Below are 12,605 nucleotides of genomic sequence, written 5' to 3'. Positions count from 1 at the left end.
AATAGTGAGAAGACACATATCCGGTCCATAGCCCCGCCCGCTAACTGACTTTAATGAACCATTATTTTAATTTCAGTTTCTTAAAACAAAACTTAGTTTAACGTGTTAAGTGAGCTCTGTCAAAGATGTCAACATTGAAAGTATAGGAAAAATGTTACAGTTTTGGAACCTTACAGTAAATTTCAGTAGCGAATGTCGCCACGATCATTTAAATTTATCGCGCCTGCTACATCAGGCATACCAACACACTTGCAAACTGTTGCCAACAGTCATGACTTATCTTGTAGTTTGCAAGAACATTCTTCCAGGGCCATTTAACCGAAGGTTCTAAAATTGAGAATATTGAACCTAGAAGTTTTGGTAAATTTGTGTTCCGTATCGCATAATTTTTGATTTCCGACCATTTTGACCAGACCGACCAGCTCACAAGTGACCGGATATACATAAGAAGTCGAACAAAACTGCACATCCGTTACCTGTAGACCCCTTCAGCAGCTATTTTCTTTCCGGCATTGTCGTAGAACAACCAACATGCCTGTGAGTATTGCGGCTTACTTTATTTCGTGAAATTGACGTGTTTTATTTCATTTACGTCCGTAGTAAATTGTGTGATAAATACCAGTTTTCTGCTCGTAAAATTTTTACTCGGGGTATCAATGTAGAACGTTTGTATCTTCAATATCGCAGTGATCCTTGCATGTCAAAACACGTTCCACGTCGGTCTGAATATCCCCATGTGACTTACGCATTTTAAGTTTCTTGGCGTTTCAATCCTTGTTTAAAGAAGTACGTCCTGCGTAAATTTTGCGGGCTAGATCACGAACTCCACATGCAACGCAAACTATTGACTACCGTTACGTACGGCCTAAGTGTTCCATGTCCCAGCGTGCAGCGTGGATTGTGCCATAAGATTCACTTTTTTTTGTTCGTAAAATGCTGTGTGCATCTTATTATACCCTTTCGCTGCATGAATTCACTTGAGATTGTTCAGACTCTGTTTCGGTTGAGTCTGTCCAGAACCGTAGCTGGATTCCCCTGGACCATTTGTAGGTTATGTCGTCCTCTCTGATTGCTCTTATTACTCAATTCGGACATCTCAAGTTTTTCTTCTCAATATCCAACTTGTGACTTTAGTAAAACTCCAATTTTATGTTGAGCGACAGCCTCAAATTATCTGAGATGTTAGACTACTTCTAATATCTTATTTCTTGCACGATACAGCGTAATTTGGTACCCTCCCCCCATGACTATTGTGTTGCACAATTCACACCTCATTGATTCTTGAACAACATGCATTGTAAGCATAATTTACATATTCCATGTCTGTGTCTGTTTCAGTTGGCGAGAGATCTACTCCACCCCAGCGCTGCTGAGGAGAAGCGCAAACATAAGCTTAAGCGCTTGGTCCAGCACCCCAACTCTTATTTCATGGACGTTAAGTGCCCAGGTAAGATACTGTCTCACATTTGTTATCCTTATTCTGTGTTCCTACTATCCTGTAACTAACACTTATGTTTTCTCTCCAGGATGTTACAAAATTACAACAGTGTTTAGCCACGCACAGTCTGTAGTTGTGTGCGCAGGATGCTCGACAATCTTGTGTCAGCCAACTGGTGGCAGAGCTCGCCTCACTGAGGGTGAGTTCTATGAATTGCAGGTGTCATCTGTCATCTTTTCATCACCATATGTAAAACATTTTCTCTTTGTCAACAGGCTGCAGCTTCAGGAGGAAACAACATTAAGTATCAGTTAATAAATTTATAAAAATACAATCTTATTTTATTTTTTGACAATAACCAATCTCTTACACAATACATTCAGTGGAGAATGTGCATCATAATCCTTTACATCTGGCAGCCCAGAATTGTGCTGCAATATCACGAGCAAGCCTAGTTAGTCCAATTGCTTGCATATTTACAGTAATTGCAACAGTTACCCCTGTTGGTATTTCTTGTCCAGTTGGCTCTTGGGGCACTATGAGGAGAATGCTGCTAGCACCCACCGCACCCCCAGTATGATTAACTGAAAATGCCTGAGGCTCTACTCCTCCACATTTACTCAATGGTGGGGTAACAACCCATCCAAGTCCATACCCACTGGTTGGTGCCAGGGCTTTAGGTTCTTGCACAGTGTGGGGAGAGATTGTCCAGAGCGCTTCAATGGTTTCTCTTTTTAAATACCCTCCAGGTCCACCTTGGTAGCAATAAAGCATAGCATCACCAAACTTGACCAAATCCCCTACTGTTGATTGAAATCCTCCACCAGCCCATTTGCAGGAGTTGTCAACACATGGTGAGTTGACAAGTTTTCCATTCTTGTTGCGGGAGTAATATCTGTGGGATTAATTGACTATAATTTAGGAGCCACTAAAATAGACACCGTAAGAACTTGTGCAGTAGATTACCTTGCTCTGTTTGGTACTAGCCATTCATTTTCATCCATTTTTGTATGTGTCAATCCCAACTGATTGCACATATTGATCATTAACTGACGGTAAGATACTTGAGCTCCTTTCTCCATAATCGCACTAACCAATGTCCACGCTGGTGAGGAATACAGATATTTTGTACCTGCAATAATGGATTTAAATTAATGATGTTCTCACGCATGGTTTGTAATACTAAATAGCAGCCAATCAGATGGCAGAATTCCACACCTGGTTTATGCAGAAGCTCGTCATTTTCAAATATGCTTAAAGCCTCTTCAACGGTCTTAAAACGAGTATTCATGTAGAATTCTGGAGTGACTGGCTCCTCAGCTGAAGGATTCTTTTCTTCTCCTCCTTTCCAATGGCGGATTCCTGCCAAATGACTAACAAGCAGACGCGTTGTGATATCCACCTGACACATATTAAGGAGAAGTAGTGTGAGTATGATGAACAAATCACAAACTCCATTGAACTCTGAACATTCAACACATACAGGTTCTCCTTGAAAAGTCTTCTTTGGGAATTTTGGAACATAGTGCTGTACAGTCTGGTCTAAATCAACCAGTCCACTCTCCCAAAGCTTTGCAAGAGCAGCCATGGTAAGTGATTTACTGATACTAGCAATCCGCATGACAGTTTTGGGAGTGCAAGGTACACCATTTTCGACATCAGAATAGCCAAATCCTGCAAAATGTACAAAAGGAGTGAATTTGCATAACTTGAATAAAATTTAAAAGGGGGAATAACTTCTCAGTCAAACTGTTAGCTCGAGCTATGGATGTAAGTACATTTTTGGATGTGTACATCTAGGGAAAGCCTCAGTCTAAAAGAAATTACTTGTATCCTAAGTCATGTAGTATTCATCCTCTGTAACTTTCATCCCTGTTGTTAACAGAGCGGGGTGTCGCTCACGGTCTTGCAATGTTCCTTGAGCTCAAGAAAGATCAGAAAAGCCGCGATAGGGAAAGCCCATAGCAAAAGTAAAGCGCAAGGTACCTTCCGTCCACACGGTCTTGCCGTTCACATTGACCGCGACGCAGACGCCGGGAATGCCCATCTCCTCCTTGGTCAGGCTGACCAGCTCCCTGCTGGCTCGGACAGCGCCCTCGTACAGGGAAGTCCGGGGGAGAGCCGGCTTTCGGGCGTCCCCGAGTGAGGGCCGCTCACTGCTGATCAGCTGTTCGGGGCTCGCGGGGGCGGCGGCCTCTGCTGCAGCGGCAGTGGCCGTCTGATCGGGCTGCTGCCGCAGCAGAAGCACCGACACCGCTGCACCCGCCGAGAATCCGCCCACGGCACCTGTGGCGACCCACCAATGGCGACCGAAACTCGCCATTTCAGCTCGAAGCCACCCTCCTCAGTGGTTTTGCGGCGACTAATTTTTCAGTCGGGGGGCCGAGATTTCGTAAAGTGGCATTAACCTACTGACTGTCACTGACTGCTGCAGCTGTACTGTGTTTACACCTTTGTGCCCATAAGCCCTGTTGCCAAATCGCTTCGCAGATCTTCCAGTCTCCAAGTGGCCGTTCGCCCGTTCGTCCACTTTTGTCCCTGTTTTCATTTCATATGACTTCACAACTAAGACGTGGGTATAGCCATTATTCCAATAGTTTCCATTTAAATGAGAGATGTATTTAAAAAAAGTGAACCTATTCAGTGGTCGAAATGCGTATGATCATTTGGGGTTTTCTAAAGCGGTCTGGAGGGCCGTGACGTAGTTCATCTGTTTATGGGGTCTGTTTCTGTTCTGTTTCTGTTGTGATGAAAATGGATGAAAATGGCGAGCAAAAGGCCCGCTCTCTCCGCTCCTGAACATTTATCCTGCCAGTCAGATCCTTTACGAGAACTTTTCGAAGCGTGCAAAACGGGCGATATCGTAAAGGTGAAAAAGCTAGTGTCACCACAAACTGTGAACGCCCGTGATACTGCTGGGAGGAAGTCCACCCCCCTACACTTCGCAGCTGGTGGGTAGCGTCCTCCAACTTTGTTTATGTACCCTGTGTTGTAAGATTTCCGTCCGATTTATTTTGAATTTTCTCGCTAAACTTTCGCCTAGCCCAGAAATCTTAATCTTCGCTCTCATTTCCTACACTGTGGCACAACAACCTGGATAACTCCCTCCCTCCCCTCTCCTGGTTCTCATTGTATTCTGTGCAAGGGGCTGAATAGTTTTACTTGTTGTTTTTCTCTTGGAGACCAATTCCAGTTATTCTGTCAAATCATTCATTGCTACCTTTTCGCACTTGTATCTCATGTAGTCGTATTAACTTTTTTTTGTCACCCCAAACTGCTTTTGACCAATTGCCTAGACTGTGCAATGTCTTTTTTTGATAATCTCATAATCTCTTTCTACCTAGGATATGGACGGAGAGACGTTGTAGAACTATTATTAGCTTCTGGAGCATCCATTCAAGCCAGGGACGATGGCGGCCTACACCCTCTACACAATGCCTGCTCGTTTGGTCATGCTGACGTTGTTAGATTATTACTAGAAGCTGGGGCTAATCCAAACACTAGAGACAACTGGAACTATACCCCACTACATGAGGCTGCCATCAAAGGAAAAGTCGACGTTTGCATTGGTAAGATAAATTACTGATATCACATTGCCTATGTGCAGCCTGTGTTTCAAAGGATTAACACTTATTTTATTACTTCCAGCATTACTTCAGCATGGAGCAGATGCAAGCATACGCAACACTGAAGGAAAAACTGCTGTAGAACTAGCTGATGCTGCCACCAGGCCTGTACTAACAGGAGATTATCGAAAAGAGGAGCTTTTGGAAGCTGCAAGATCAGGAGCTGAAGACAGACTATTAGGGCTTCTGAATCCTCTGAATGTAAATTGTCATGCAAGCGATGGAAGACGTTCAACACCCCTACACTTGGCTGCAGGCTACAATAGGAGTCGAGTTGTCCAACTTCTCCTCCAGCGTGGAGCTGATGTCCATGCTAAAGACAAAGGGTAACCAGATATTCTGTTCAGAATATAGAATTTGTACAGTGCCTAATTGATGTAATTGTTAATCTAATCTACTATTGTCTTTGCTTTTGTAGAGGTCTTGTACCATTACACAATGCTTGTTCCTATGGACACTTTGAGGTAACTGAAATGCTACTCAAGCATGGTGCACTTGTGAATGCCATGGATTTATGGCAGTTCACCCCACTCCATGAGGCTGCATCAAAATCTCGAGCTGAAGTTTGCTCCTTACTGTTGAGTCATGGAGCTGATCCAACCCTTCTTAACTGTCATTCAAAATCAGCCCTTGATGTTGCACCAACTAGGGAACTTCAGGACCGTTTAGCCTGTAAGACAAATTGCCATTCTAGTTAATATTGAGCACCCAATAAGTTTGAATAACTTACCCAATTTTGAAATAATTTTCTAGATGAATTCAAAGGACATTGTTTGATGGAGGCAGCTAGGCAAGCTGACCCAGCCAGGGTTAAGAAATATTTGACTGCAGAATTAGTTAATTTTAAGCATCCATATACAGGTGACACTCCCCTGGTAAGTAGCTTGTGTCTTGTTGCTGTCTTCTTTCAGATATGTTTCCATTCTAAATTACTTCCTCTGTAGCATGCTGTGGTTTCTTCCTCGTCTCCCAAACGGAAACAAGTCATTGATATGCTTGTGCGCAAAGGAGCTCATCTCAATGAAAAGAACAAAGGCTTCCTTACTCCTCTCCATTTGGCTGCAGACAATTCTCATTTTGATGTTATGGATGCGCTGCTGCGCCACGGTGCAAAGGTTAATTCTTTAGATGCACTTGGACAAACAGGTAATTTTCAGCATTATTTTTATGTAAAGGCTATTTGCAATTGTCTGTCTCAGCTGCCATTAATTATTCTATTTCACAGCTTTACATCGTGCTGCCCATGAAGATAATGTACAGGCTTGTCGTATCTTACTTTCTTACAATGTTGATCCCAACATTGTATCTCTTCAAGGATACACTGCTTCTCAGGTGGCAACTGAAAATGTTAATAAAATTCTACAGACAACAAAACCTAGTAAGAAAAATTTGAAATGCCATGTATGAGTGTCTCATTTATGTGAGACATACTGTCAAGTGCAACATTATCTTCAAATTCAATTTTCAGCTGAGCCGGTCACAAGTTGTGTTGATGTTGAAAGCCAAATGCTAGAAGCTGCCAAAGCAGGGGACTCGGAGCAAGTGCAGAGGCTCCTTACTGCTTGCCCACAAATTGTTAACTGTAGAGATCTAGATGGACGGTAGGTTTTTCAACAACTTGTGTGCTGTCTATTAAAAAGACAAATTAATATTATAAAACCAACAAAAGATTGTGCTCTATTTTTTCTTGTGTCATGTTCTTTTTGTTTGTTTTAAGTCTAAAGTAATCTCTAACTTTGGGTGTATATTCTTTAGGCATTCAACCCCACTTCACTTTGCTGCTGGTTACAATAGAGTAGCAGTTGTGGAGTTCTTACTTGCTCAGGGAGCTGATGTGCATGCAAAAGATAAGGGGTTTGTGTTCTTTTAAAATAATTTCCTGTTACAATGACTGTAGTATTTGTGGTTTGCTTGGGTTTTGATTTAAAATTTTCTTGTTTCAGAGGTTTGGTGCCATTGCACAATGCATGTTCTTATGGTCATTATGAGGTGACAGAGCTTTTAGTGAAGCATGGTGCAAGTGTAAATGTCGCTGATCTCTGGAAATTCACTCCTCTTCATGAAGCAGCAGCCAAAGGAAAATATGAAATTGTGCGCCTTCTCCTTAAGGTAAGGAATTTCAAATAATTTTCGAACAAGCTCACTAAATTCTTGGCTGGGAATGTTTATAAGAAACTTTAGGACTCAAGACAAGCTATATCTTTACAGTTAAGTTTTTAATAACGCTTGCAAAGTAAGAATCCTTCTCTTTATACTGTTTTGTGTACTTCCAGCATGGTGCTGATGTAACAAAGAAAAATCGTGATGGTGCAACTCCATTGGACCTAGTTCGGGAAGGAGATCAAGATGTTGCTGATCTCTTACGTGGGAATGCAGCTCTTCTCGATGCAGCCAAAAAGGGCAATCTGGCCCGTGTTCAACGGCTTGTCACTCCAGACAATATCAACTGTAGAGATGTACAAGGTCGGAACTCAACCCCACTTCATCTTGCAGGCAAGTGCATTTTACAGTGGTCAAAAGAATTTTTTTTCTGACCCCCATTTTTGAGGATGTGATGAGACATTGCCAATCAATTATTCTGAGCTAAGACAGTGACACACTTGCGTCCATTCTATGGTATTACTCTGTAAGGTATTAAACTCATGTAGAATTTTCATTGTGTGTGATTGTGTGTGAGATTGCGTGTGTGCTTGCATTAAAGGGTTCCAAAATTTCCTTGTGGAAATCGAAGTGCATCTGAGGAATTCTCCTATGATTATAGCAAAAAAGCCCTAGTGTGATTGGATGTGTGTGTGCTTTAATTTATAGGTTTTAGGACTGTGAGTGTTGCTGTTTTACATGAATGAGACGAATTCTGATCCTCTACCAACTTCTAGAAGTGTCTTCCAAGTTGATATATTTTATATGTGTGTAGAATATACATTGTTGTCTTTCCACAGCGGGGTACAACAATCTAGAAGTGGCAGAGTTTCTGTTGGAACACGGTGCTGATGTGAATGCACAAGACAAGGGTGGTCTCATCCCTTTGCACAATGCCTCTTCCTATGGCCACCTGGACATTGCCGCTCTTCTCATCAAGTATTCGACTGTGGTGAACGCCACAGACAAGTGGGGCTTTACCCCCCTGCACGAGGCGGCTCAGAAGGGCCGTACACAGCTCTGTGCGCTACTGGTGAGAACACTTCAAATTGAGTCAAACTCTGATGAAAGTTGTCGCAGTGAAATAGTCCTCTAATTCTGTCCCATCAAGTGATGCGCTTAATATGTCACATTCTGGGATATGATGGGGACAATTCATTTGCAGTGCTTAACCCTGACTCTGAACTAGAGATTTTAATTATTCAAAGAAGTATTTTTTGAAATCTATTTTTTTTCTAATTTTTCTGGAAACATTTCACATTTTTCCAATTTTTTCTGGAAAAGTTTTCAATCTTCCCAGACATATTTCTGACTGTAACATCTCTGACTCCAAACCCCTTGCGCTCTTGCAGCTGGCCCACGGCGCGGACCCGTTCCTCAAGAACCAGGAGGGCCAGTCCCCCGCCGACCTGGCCACCGCGGACGACGTCAAGTGCCTGCTCCAGGACGCGATGGCCTCCCAGCAGGGGGTGGCGACCTCCCCCGCCGTTCGGCTGCCGGGCGGCCCCGCCACCACCCCGGTGCCCACGCCGTCGTCGCCGCCGTCCCCCAGCGCGTCCGGGGCGGGTGCGGGCGCGGCCGCCGACCTGGTGGTCATGCCCTCGGGCACGGCCGTGCCGCTGCCCGTCCCCGTGGTGCGCACGAGCGGCCGGGCCTCGCCCATGCCCGCCGGCGACGGCTGCTGCTCGCTGCCCGACTGCCAAAAGTCGGAGGGCAACTCCGGGGAGGCTGTCTCCTGCAATATCACGAGCGTCGCGGGCTTCCTCAACAGGTGGGCGCTGTTAATCTGCTGCAAAGCAATGCTTTGCAGGAATTTAACGGTGTGCGCCCGTGGGACGAACAAACTGGACTCATTTGCGACCTGCTCTTGTATTTCAGCCTGGGCTTGGAGCACCTGTTGGAATTGTTTGAAAGAGAACAGATTACGCTTGATATTCTCGGCGAAATGGGACACGAGGATTTGAAGCAGATTGGAATCAGTGCATATGGATATAGGCACAAACTTCTGAAAGGCATTGAGAAACTCTACACTAGCAATGGTAAGTTTTAACTTAAACATTGGATAGAAAAATTGTCTTGAGAAAACTTTGCAACTTACTGTGAGTCTCTGTCTTGTTTTTTTTTCTCTTTAGGCACTCCAAGTCTTGCACCAGTCCCTCCTGGCACATTACTTGTTGACTTGCTGAATGACGATAAAGAGTTCATTGCTGTGGATGAAGAGATGCAAAGCACAGTTAGAGAACATCGGGATAATGGCCACGCTGGGGGAATATTTTCAAGATACAACATAATAAGGGTAATTTGCTGAACACAATTATTCCTATCACATTGCATTTTCCAATAGTAACTAAAAGTAATTTTATTCTTCTTATGCAGATTCAGAAGGTCCAAAATAGGAAACTTTGGGAACGTTATTCTCATAGACGCCAAGAAGTTAGTGAAGAAAATGGGAACCAGGCAAATGAAAGAATGCTCTTCCATGGCTCCCCCTTTATGAATGCCATTGTGCAAAAGGGATTTGATGAGCGGCATGCTTATATTGGTGGCATGTTTGGAGCAGGTTTGTTTTGAGTCATATTTGAGAAATGATAAATGCTCTCATCTGTTTTCAGTTTTTTGCTAACTTTTTTTTTTTTTTTAAATCAAATTCAGGCATCTACTTTGCTGAACACTCTTCTAAAAGTAACCAGTATGTGTATGGGTTCGGTGGAGGGACAGGCTGTCCCTCTCATAGAGATAGATCTTGCTATATATGCCACAGGTGAGAAGCACCTAAGGTGCCCTTCTTTTTGCTTTTTTTTTTTACAACGTCTAATAAAATATATTTTTATTACTTTTCTCTAAGGCAATTGCTCCTGTGTCGAGTTACTTTGGGGAAATCCTTCTTACAATTCAGTGCAATGAAAATGGCCCATGCACCCCCTGGACATCACTCGGTTTTAGGAAGGCCTAGTGCTGGAGGCCTGAACTTCCCTGAATATGTCATCTATCGCGGTGAACAAGTGAGTAACTCTTGTCATTTGAAGCCCACTGCTGTGTTCTAGTAAATTGTACTCTGAGGTATTTGTGACACTCTTGTTTCTTTTTCCTTCCAGGCATATCCAGAATACCTCATTACATACCAAATTTTAAAACCAGAATCTGTTAATGATGACTCTGAAACCAGATGAGGAATTTCCCCTTGTTTTTAAATAGCACAATTGAATTATTAATTTATCTGTAGGAAGCCTCTACCACTGCCACCATTAAAAGAAAAAAAAATCACATAGGGATGTAATGGTTTACAATATGTTGGTACATTGTTGTGGTTTCCACATCAATCATTAGGAAGTGAGTGTTTGAGACAATACTGTCGAAAATATTGTGTTTTGTGGTGTTAGTTTTGTGTTGAAGTGCTGTACTGTCATAAATGAAACATTTTCATTCTACTAAAATTTCTCCAATATCTCAATCTCTCATGTAGGTTATTTGAATGATGTTCGAGCCATGTGTTTCCACTCTTGTGTTGTCAGATACAATAATCATGGAGCTGCTTCAGTTAAGTTATGTTACCACAGATCTGCACAGCTTGGTCATGAAAATCAGGCTGACCCTTTGGTAGTGGTGCACAATTTCCTGTGAGCCTTAAAATTAAAAAGTTAGGCCTCCTTTTGGGGATAGACAGGATTAGTGTGCAGGGTTTCAGAATTTTTGAAACCTGCAAGTGCATTGCTAACCTCCTTACATGACTCATATCCTTCAAGTAGAACTGTTAAGAGTCACTCCTGTACAGGTACTTTCTTTTATAAAAACAATGACTCCTAGGACAGTGTGGGTTTTCACAATTTTTGAATTCTTAGTCATATCATTACACCCAATGAAACATACGGTAATTGTGTCATGGGTGGAATTCATAACTGGGATCTGTGCTATTTTATACATGTAGTTACCACTTTGACCGAGAATGTCGGGTGAAAGTTATCTCGTTGTGGTTTCAGGTGCACATGTAAAAATTCATATTTTATCTCATTTTTGGTTGTGATCATTCTTATTTCAATTTTACGTTAAACTTTTAAATGTGACTTTGACAGGTTTTGTTTACTTGTGTGGTCTCTTGTGATGTATTAATATTTTAGAGCAACATTGCTTTATCTTGTGAACAGTTTCATTACTCTAATACATATGTAAGATTTTCATGAATGTAATTGCTGCTACTTTCATGGCCTTCCACTAAGATCAGCACTTGTCTTTGGTGCCTGCAGGATTGGCCTCCTGGCACATCCAGAAGTGTATATTTTTTTTAACCTTGTTTTACACATACCAATTTGATTTTTAGTTTTGATTTGAAAATTTTACAGCAAGTTCAGAACCAGTAGTTCAGTTTTTGACCTAAATATCCACTTTTTTCTTTTAAGAAATTTGTCAGCATTTTATGCAGGAATAAATTGTCTGCCTTATTATCTGTGACAAGCAGTACCTGAAAACTATCTCTTTTGAAACTTAAATAATTGCCCCTGTACATATATTTTTCTTTCCTCTTTTGCTGTAAGATACATATGTGAAGAAATTTAAGATATGTGTTTCAAATTCTCTTTGTGTGATATTGTGTAGCTGTCTGGCTACATTTCAGTTTTATCAAATATAGTAATGATCTAATTCAATATTAAGTCTGTGATTCTTACAAAATGGGTCCTTTTTCAATCAATTTTTCTGTATAAATTTGATGTTTGTTTGCTGGTGTGATTTTGATATTTTTGTTTTAATTTTTACTTATTCCATACTTACAAAGCATTTTTTTATCCCCCCCCCCTCTTTAAAAAATAGAAATAAAATCTGTCACTTAACAGTTGTGTGTTTGAAAGGACTCTGAGCGAAATAATAATAAATTAGCAACTTTATCAAAGTGACTTGTCTGTCCCATCGAACCATCGTACCCAGGAACCCACCATAGAACATACACACTCACGGACCGGTGGAAAAGTTACTAGTTTTTTTCCACAGACGACGAAGAGCGCATACCGCACACCCTTCCAAATATACGGCGCCAACTGCCAGCTACCCCGGAGCCCGGAGTGCCTCGCAGAACTCGCAAAAGCAGCGCAAGGAAGGAATGGACCCATTATTGGGCTCAAAGTCGGAATCAGTCACGGTCTTATCAAAATGGGATCAAATGATGTCAGTGCCAAGATTTGATGGCCAACAAATGACCGAATCTCGACACTGACATAACCGAATGTCATAGACTAGACTAGGCTAATCCGGTCGGGAGGGCATGCGACTAGTTAATTAGCCTTTCACCTTTCCCGCAACAGCCGACGAAGGTCACTGAAACCAAGAGACTTGTATTCTCTCCCTAAGCCGTGTTTCATTGGTTGCTTGGACTGTGTTTCCGGTCTGAGCGTGGAGCTGAAGTGGTGTCGTGG

The 12,605-nt window shown here is 42.2% G+C and overlaps 3 protein-coding genes across 4 annotated transcripts; 2 read left to right on the top strand and 1 right to left on the bottom strand.

Annotated features, from left to right (window-relative positions):
• The first annotated feature begins 383 nt into the window (after window positions 1–383).
• LOC113212118 (40S ribosomal protein S27-like) lies at window positions 384–1,772 on the top strand. The gene is made up of 4 exons (XM_026430709.2): window positions 384–537; window positions 1,339–1,447; window positions 1,527–1,637; window positions 1,714–1,772. Exons 1-4 carry the CDS (start codon window positions 532–534, stop codon window positions 1,740–1,742), a joined length of 255 nt encoding a protein of 84 aa, XP_026286494.1. The 5' UTR covers window positions 384–531; the 3' UTR covers window positions 1,743–1,772.
• LOC113212117 (serine beta-lactamase-like protein LACTB, mitochondrial) lies at window positions 1,754–3,893 on the bottom strand. The gene is made up of 5 exons (XM_026430708.2): window positions 3,425–3,893; window positions 2,922–3,112; window positions 2,657–2,840; window positions 2,405–2,570; window positions 1,754–2,333 (listed from the first exon to the last, which is right to left on the bottom strand). Exons 1-5 carry the CDS (start codon window positions 3,759–3,761, stop codon window positions 1,835–1,837), a joined length of 1,377 nt encoding a protein of 458 aa, XP_026286493.1. The 5' UTR covers window positions 3,762–3,893; the 3' UTR covers window positions 1,754–1,834.
• A 17-nt stretch (window positions 3,894–3,910) lies between these two features.
• Window positions 3,911–12,089, top strand: LOC113212114 (poly [ADP-ribose] polymerase tankyrase). Of its 2 annotated transcripts, XR_008010889.1 has the most exons (20): window positions 3,911–4,389; window positions 4,783–5,007; window positions 5,087–5,390; window positions 5,483–5,736; window positions 5,818–5,939; window positions 6,009–6,210; window positions 6,290–6,442; window positions 6,533–6,665; window positions 6,820–6,918; window positions 7,008–7,173; window positions 7,338–7,557; window positions 8,004–8,236; window positions 8,556–8,974; window positions 9,082–9,242; window positions 9,336–9,499; window positions 9,580–9,763; window positions 9,856–9,964; window positions 10,049–10,205; window positions 10,299–10,533; window positions 10,667–12,089. XR_008010889.1 is itself a non-coding variant. In XM_026430704.2 (19 exons), exons 1-19 carry the CDS (start codon window positions 4,197–4,199, stop codon window positions 10,371–10,373), a joined length of 3,573 nt encoding a protein of 1,190 aa, XP_026286489.1. In that variant the 5' UTR covers window positions 3,911–4,196; the 3' UTR covers window positions 10,374–12,089. The 2 variants fall into 2 exon arrangements, 1 of the variants encoding a protein (XP_026286489.1); XM_026430704.2 differs by having other exon boundaries at window positions 10,299–12,089.
• Window positions 12,090–12,605: the final 516 nt, after the last annotated feature.

This window comes from Frankliniella occidentalis, unplaced genomic scaffold (genome assembly GCF_000697945.3).
Source record: "Frankliniella occidentalis isolate FOCC.00 unplaced genomic scaffold, Focc_3.1 Scaffold24, whole genome shotgun sequence".
NCBI lineage: Eukaryota > Metazoa > Arthropoda > Insecta > Thysanoptera > Thripidae > Frankliniella > Frankliniella occidentalis.
The sequence above is the reverse complement of the archived record's forward strand: the minus strand, read 5'-3'. Positions and strand labels throughout refer to the sequence as shown.

Coding starts and splice junctions, on each gene's coding strand:
- LOC113212114 (XM_026430704.2), top strand. CDS start 4,197: ATGAAAATGGCGAGCAAAAGGCCCGCTCTCTCCGCTCCTGAACATTTA. Junction 8,975..9,081: donor GTCGCGGGCTTCCTCAACAG/GTGGGCGCTGTT, acceptor CTTGTATTTCAG/CCTGGGCTTGGAGCACCTGT. Junction 10,206..10,298: donor TCATCTATCGCGGTGAACAA/GTGAGTAACTCT, acceptor TTTTCCTTCCAG/GCATATCCAGAATACCTCAT.
- LOC113212118 (XM_026430709.2), top strand. Junction 1,448..1,526: donor CATGGACGTTAAGTGCCCAG/GTAAGATACTGT, acceptor TTTTCTCTCCAG/GATGTTACAAAATTACAACA. Junction 1,638..1,713: donor CAGAGCTCGCCTCACTGAGG/GTGAGTTCTATG, acceptor CTTTGTCAACAG/GCTGCAGCTTCAGGAGGAAA.
- LOC113212117 (XM_026430708.2), bottom strand. CDS start 3,761: ATGGCGAGTTTCGGTCGCCATTGGTGGGTCGCCACAGGTGCCGTGGGC. Junction 2,841..2,921: donor AGACTTTTCAAGGAGAACCT/GTATGTGTTGAA, acceptor AATATGTGTCAG/GTGGATATCACAACGCGTCT. Junction 2,334..2,404: donor CTAGTACCAAACAGAGCAAG/GTAATCTACTGC, acceptor TTAATCCCACAG/ATATTACTCCCGCAACAAGA.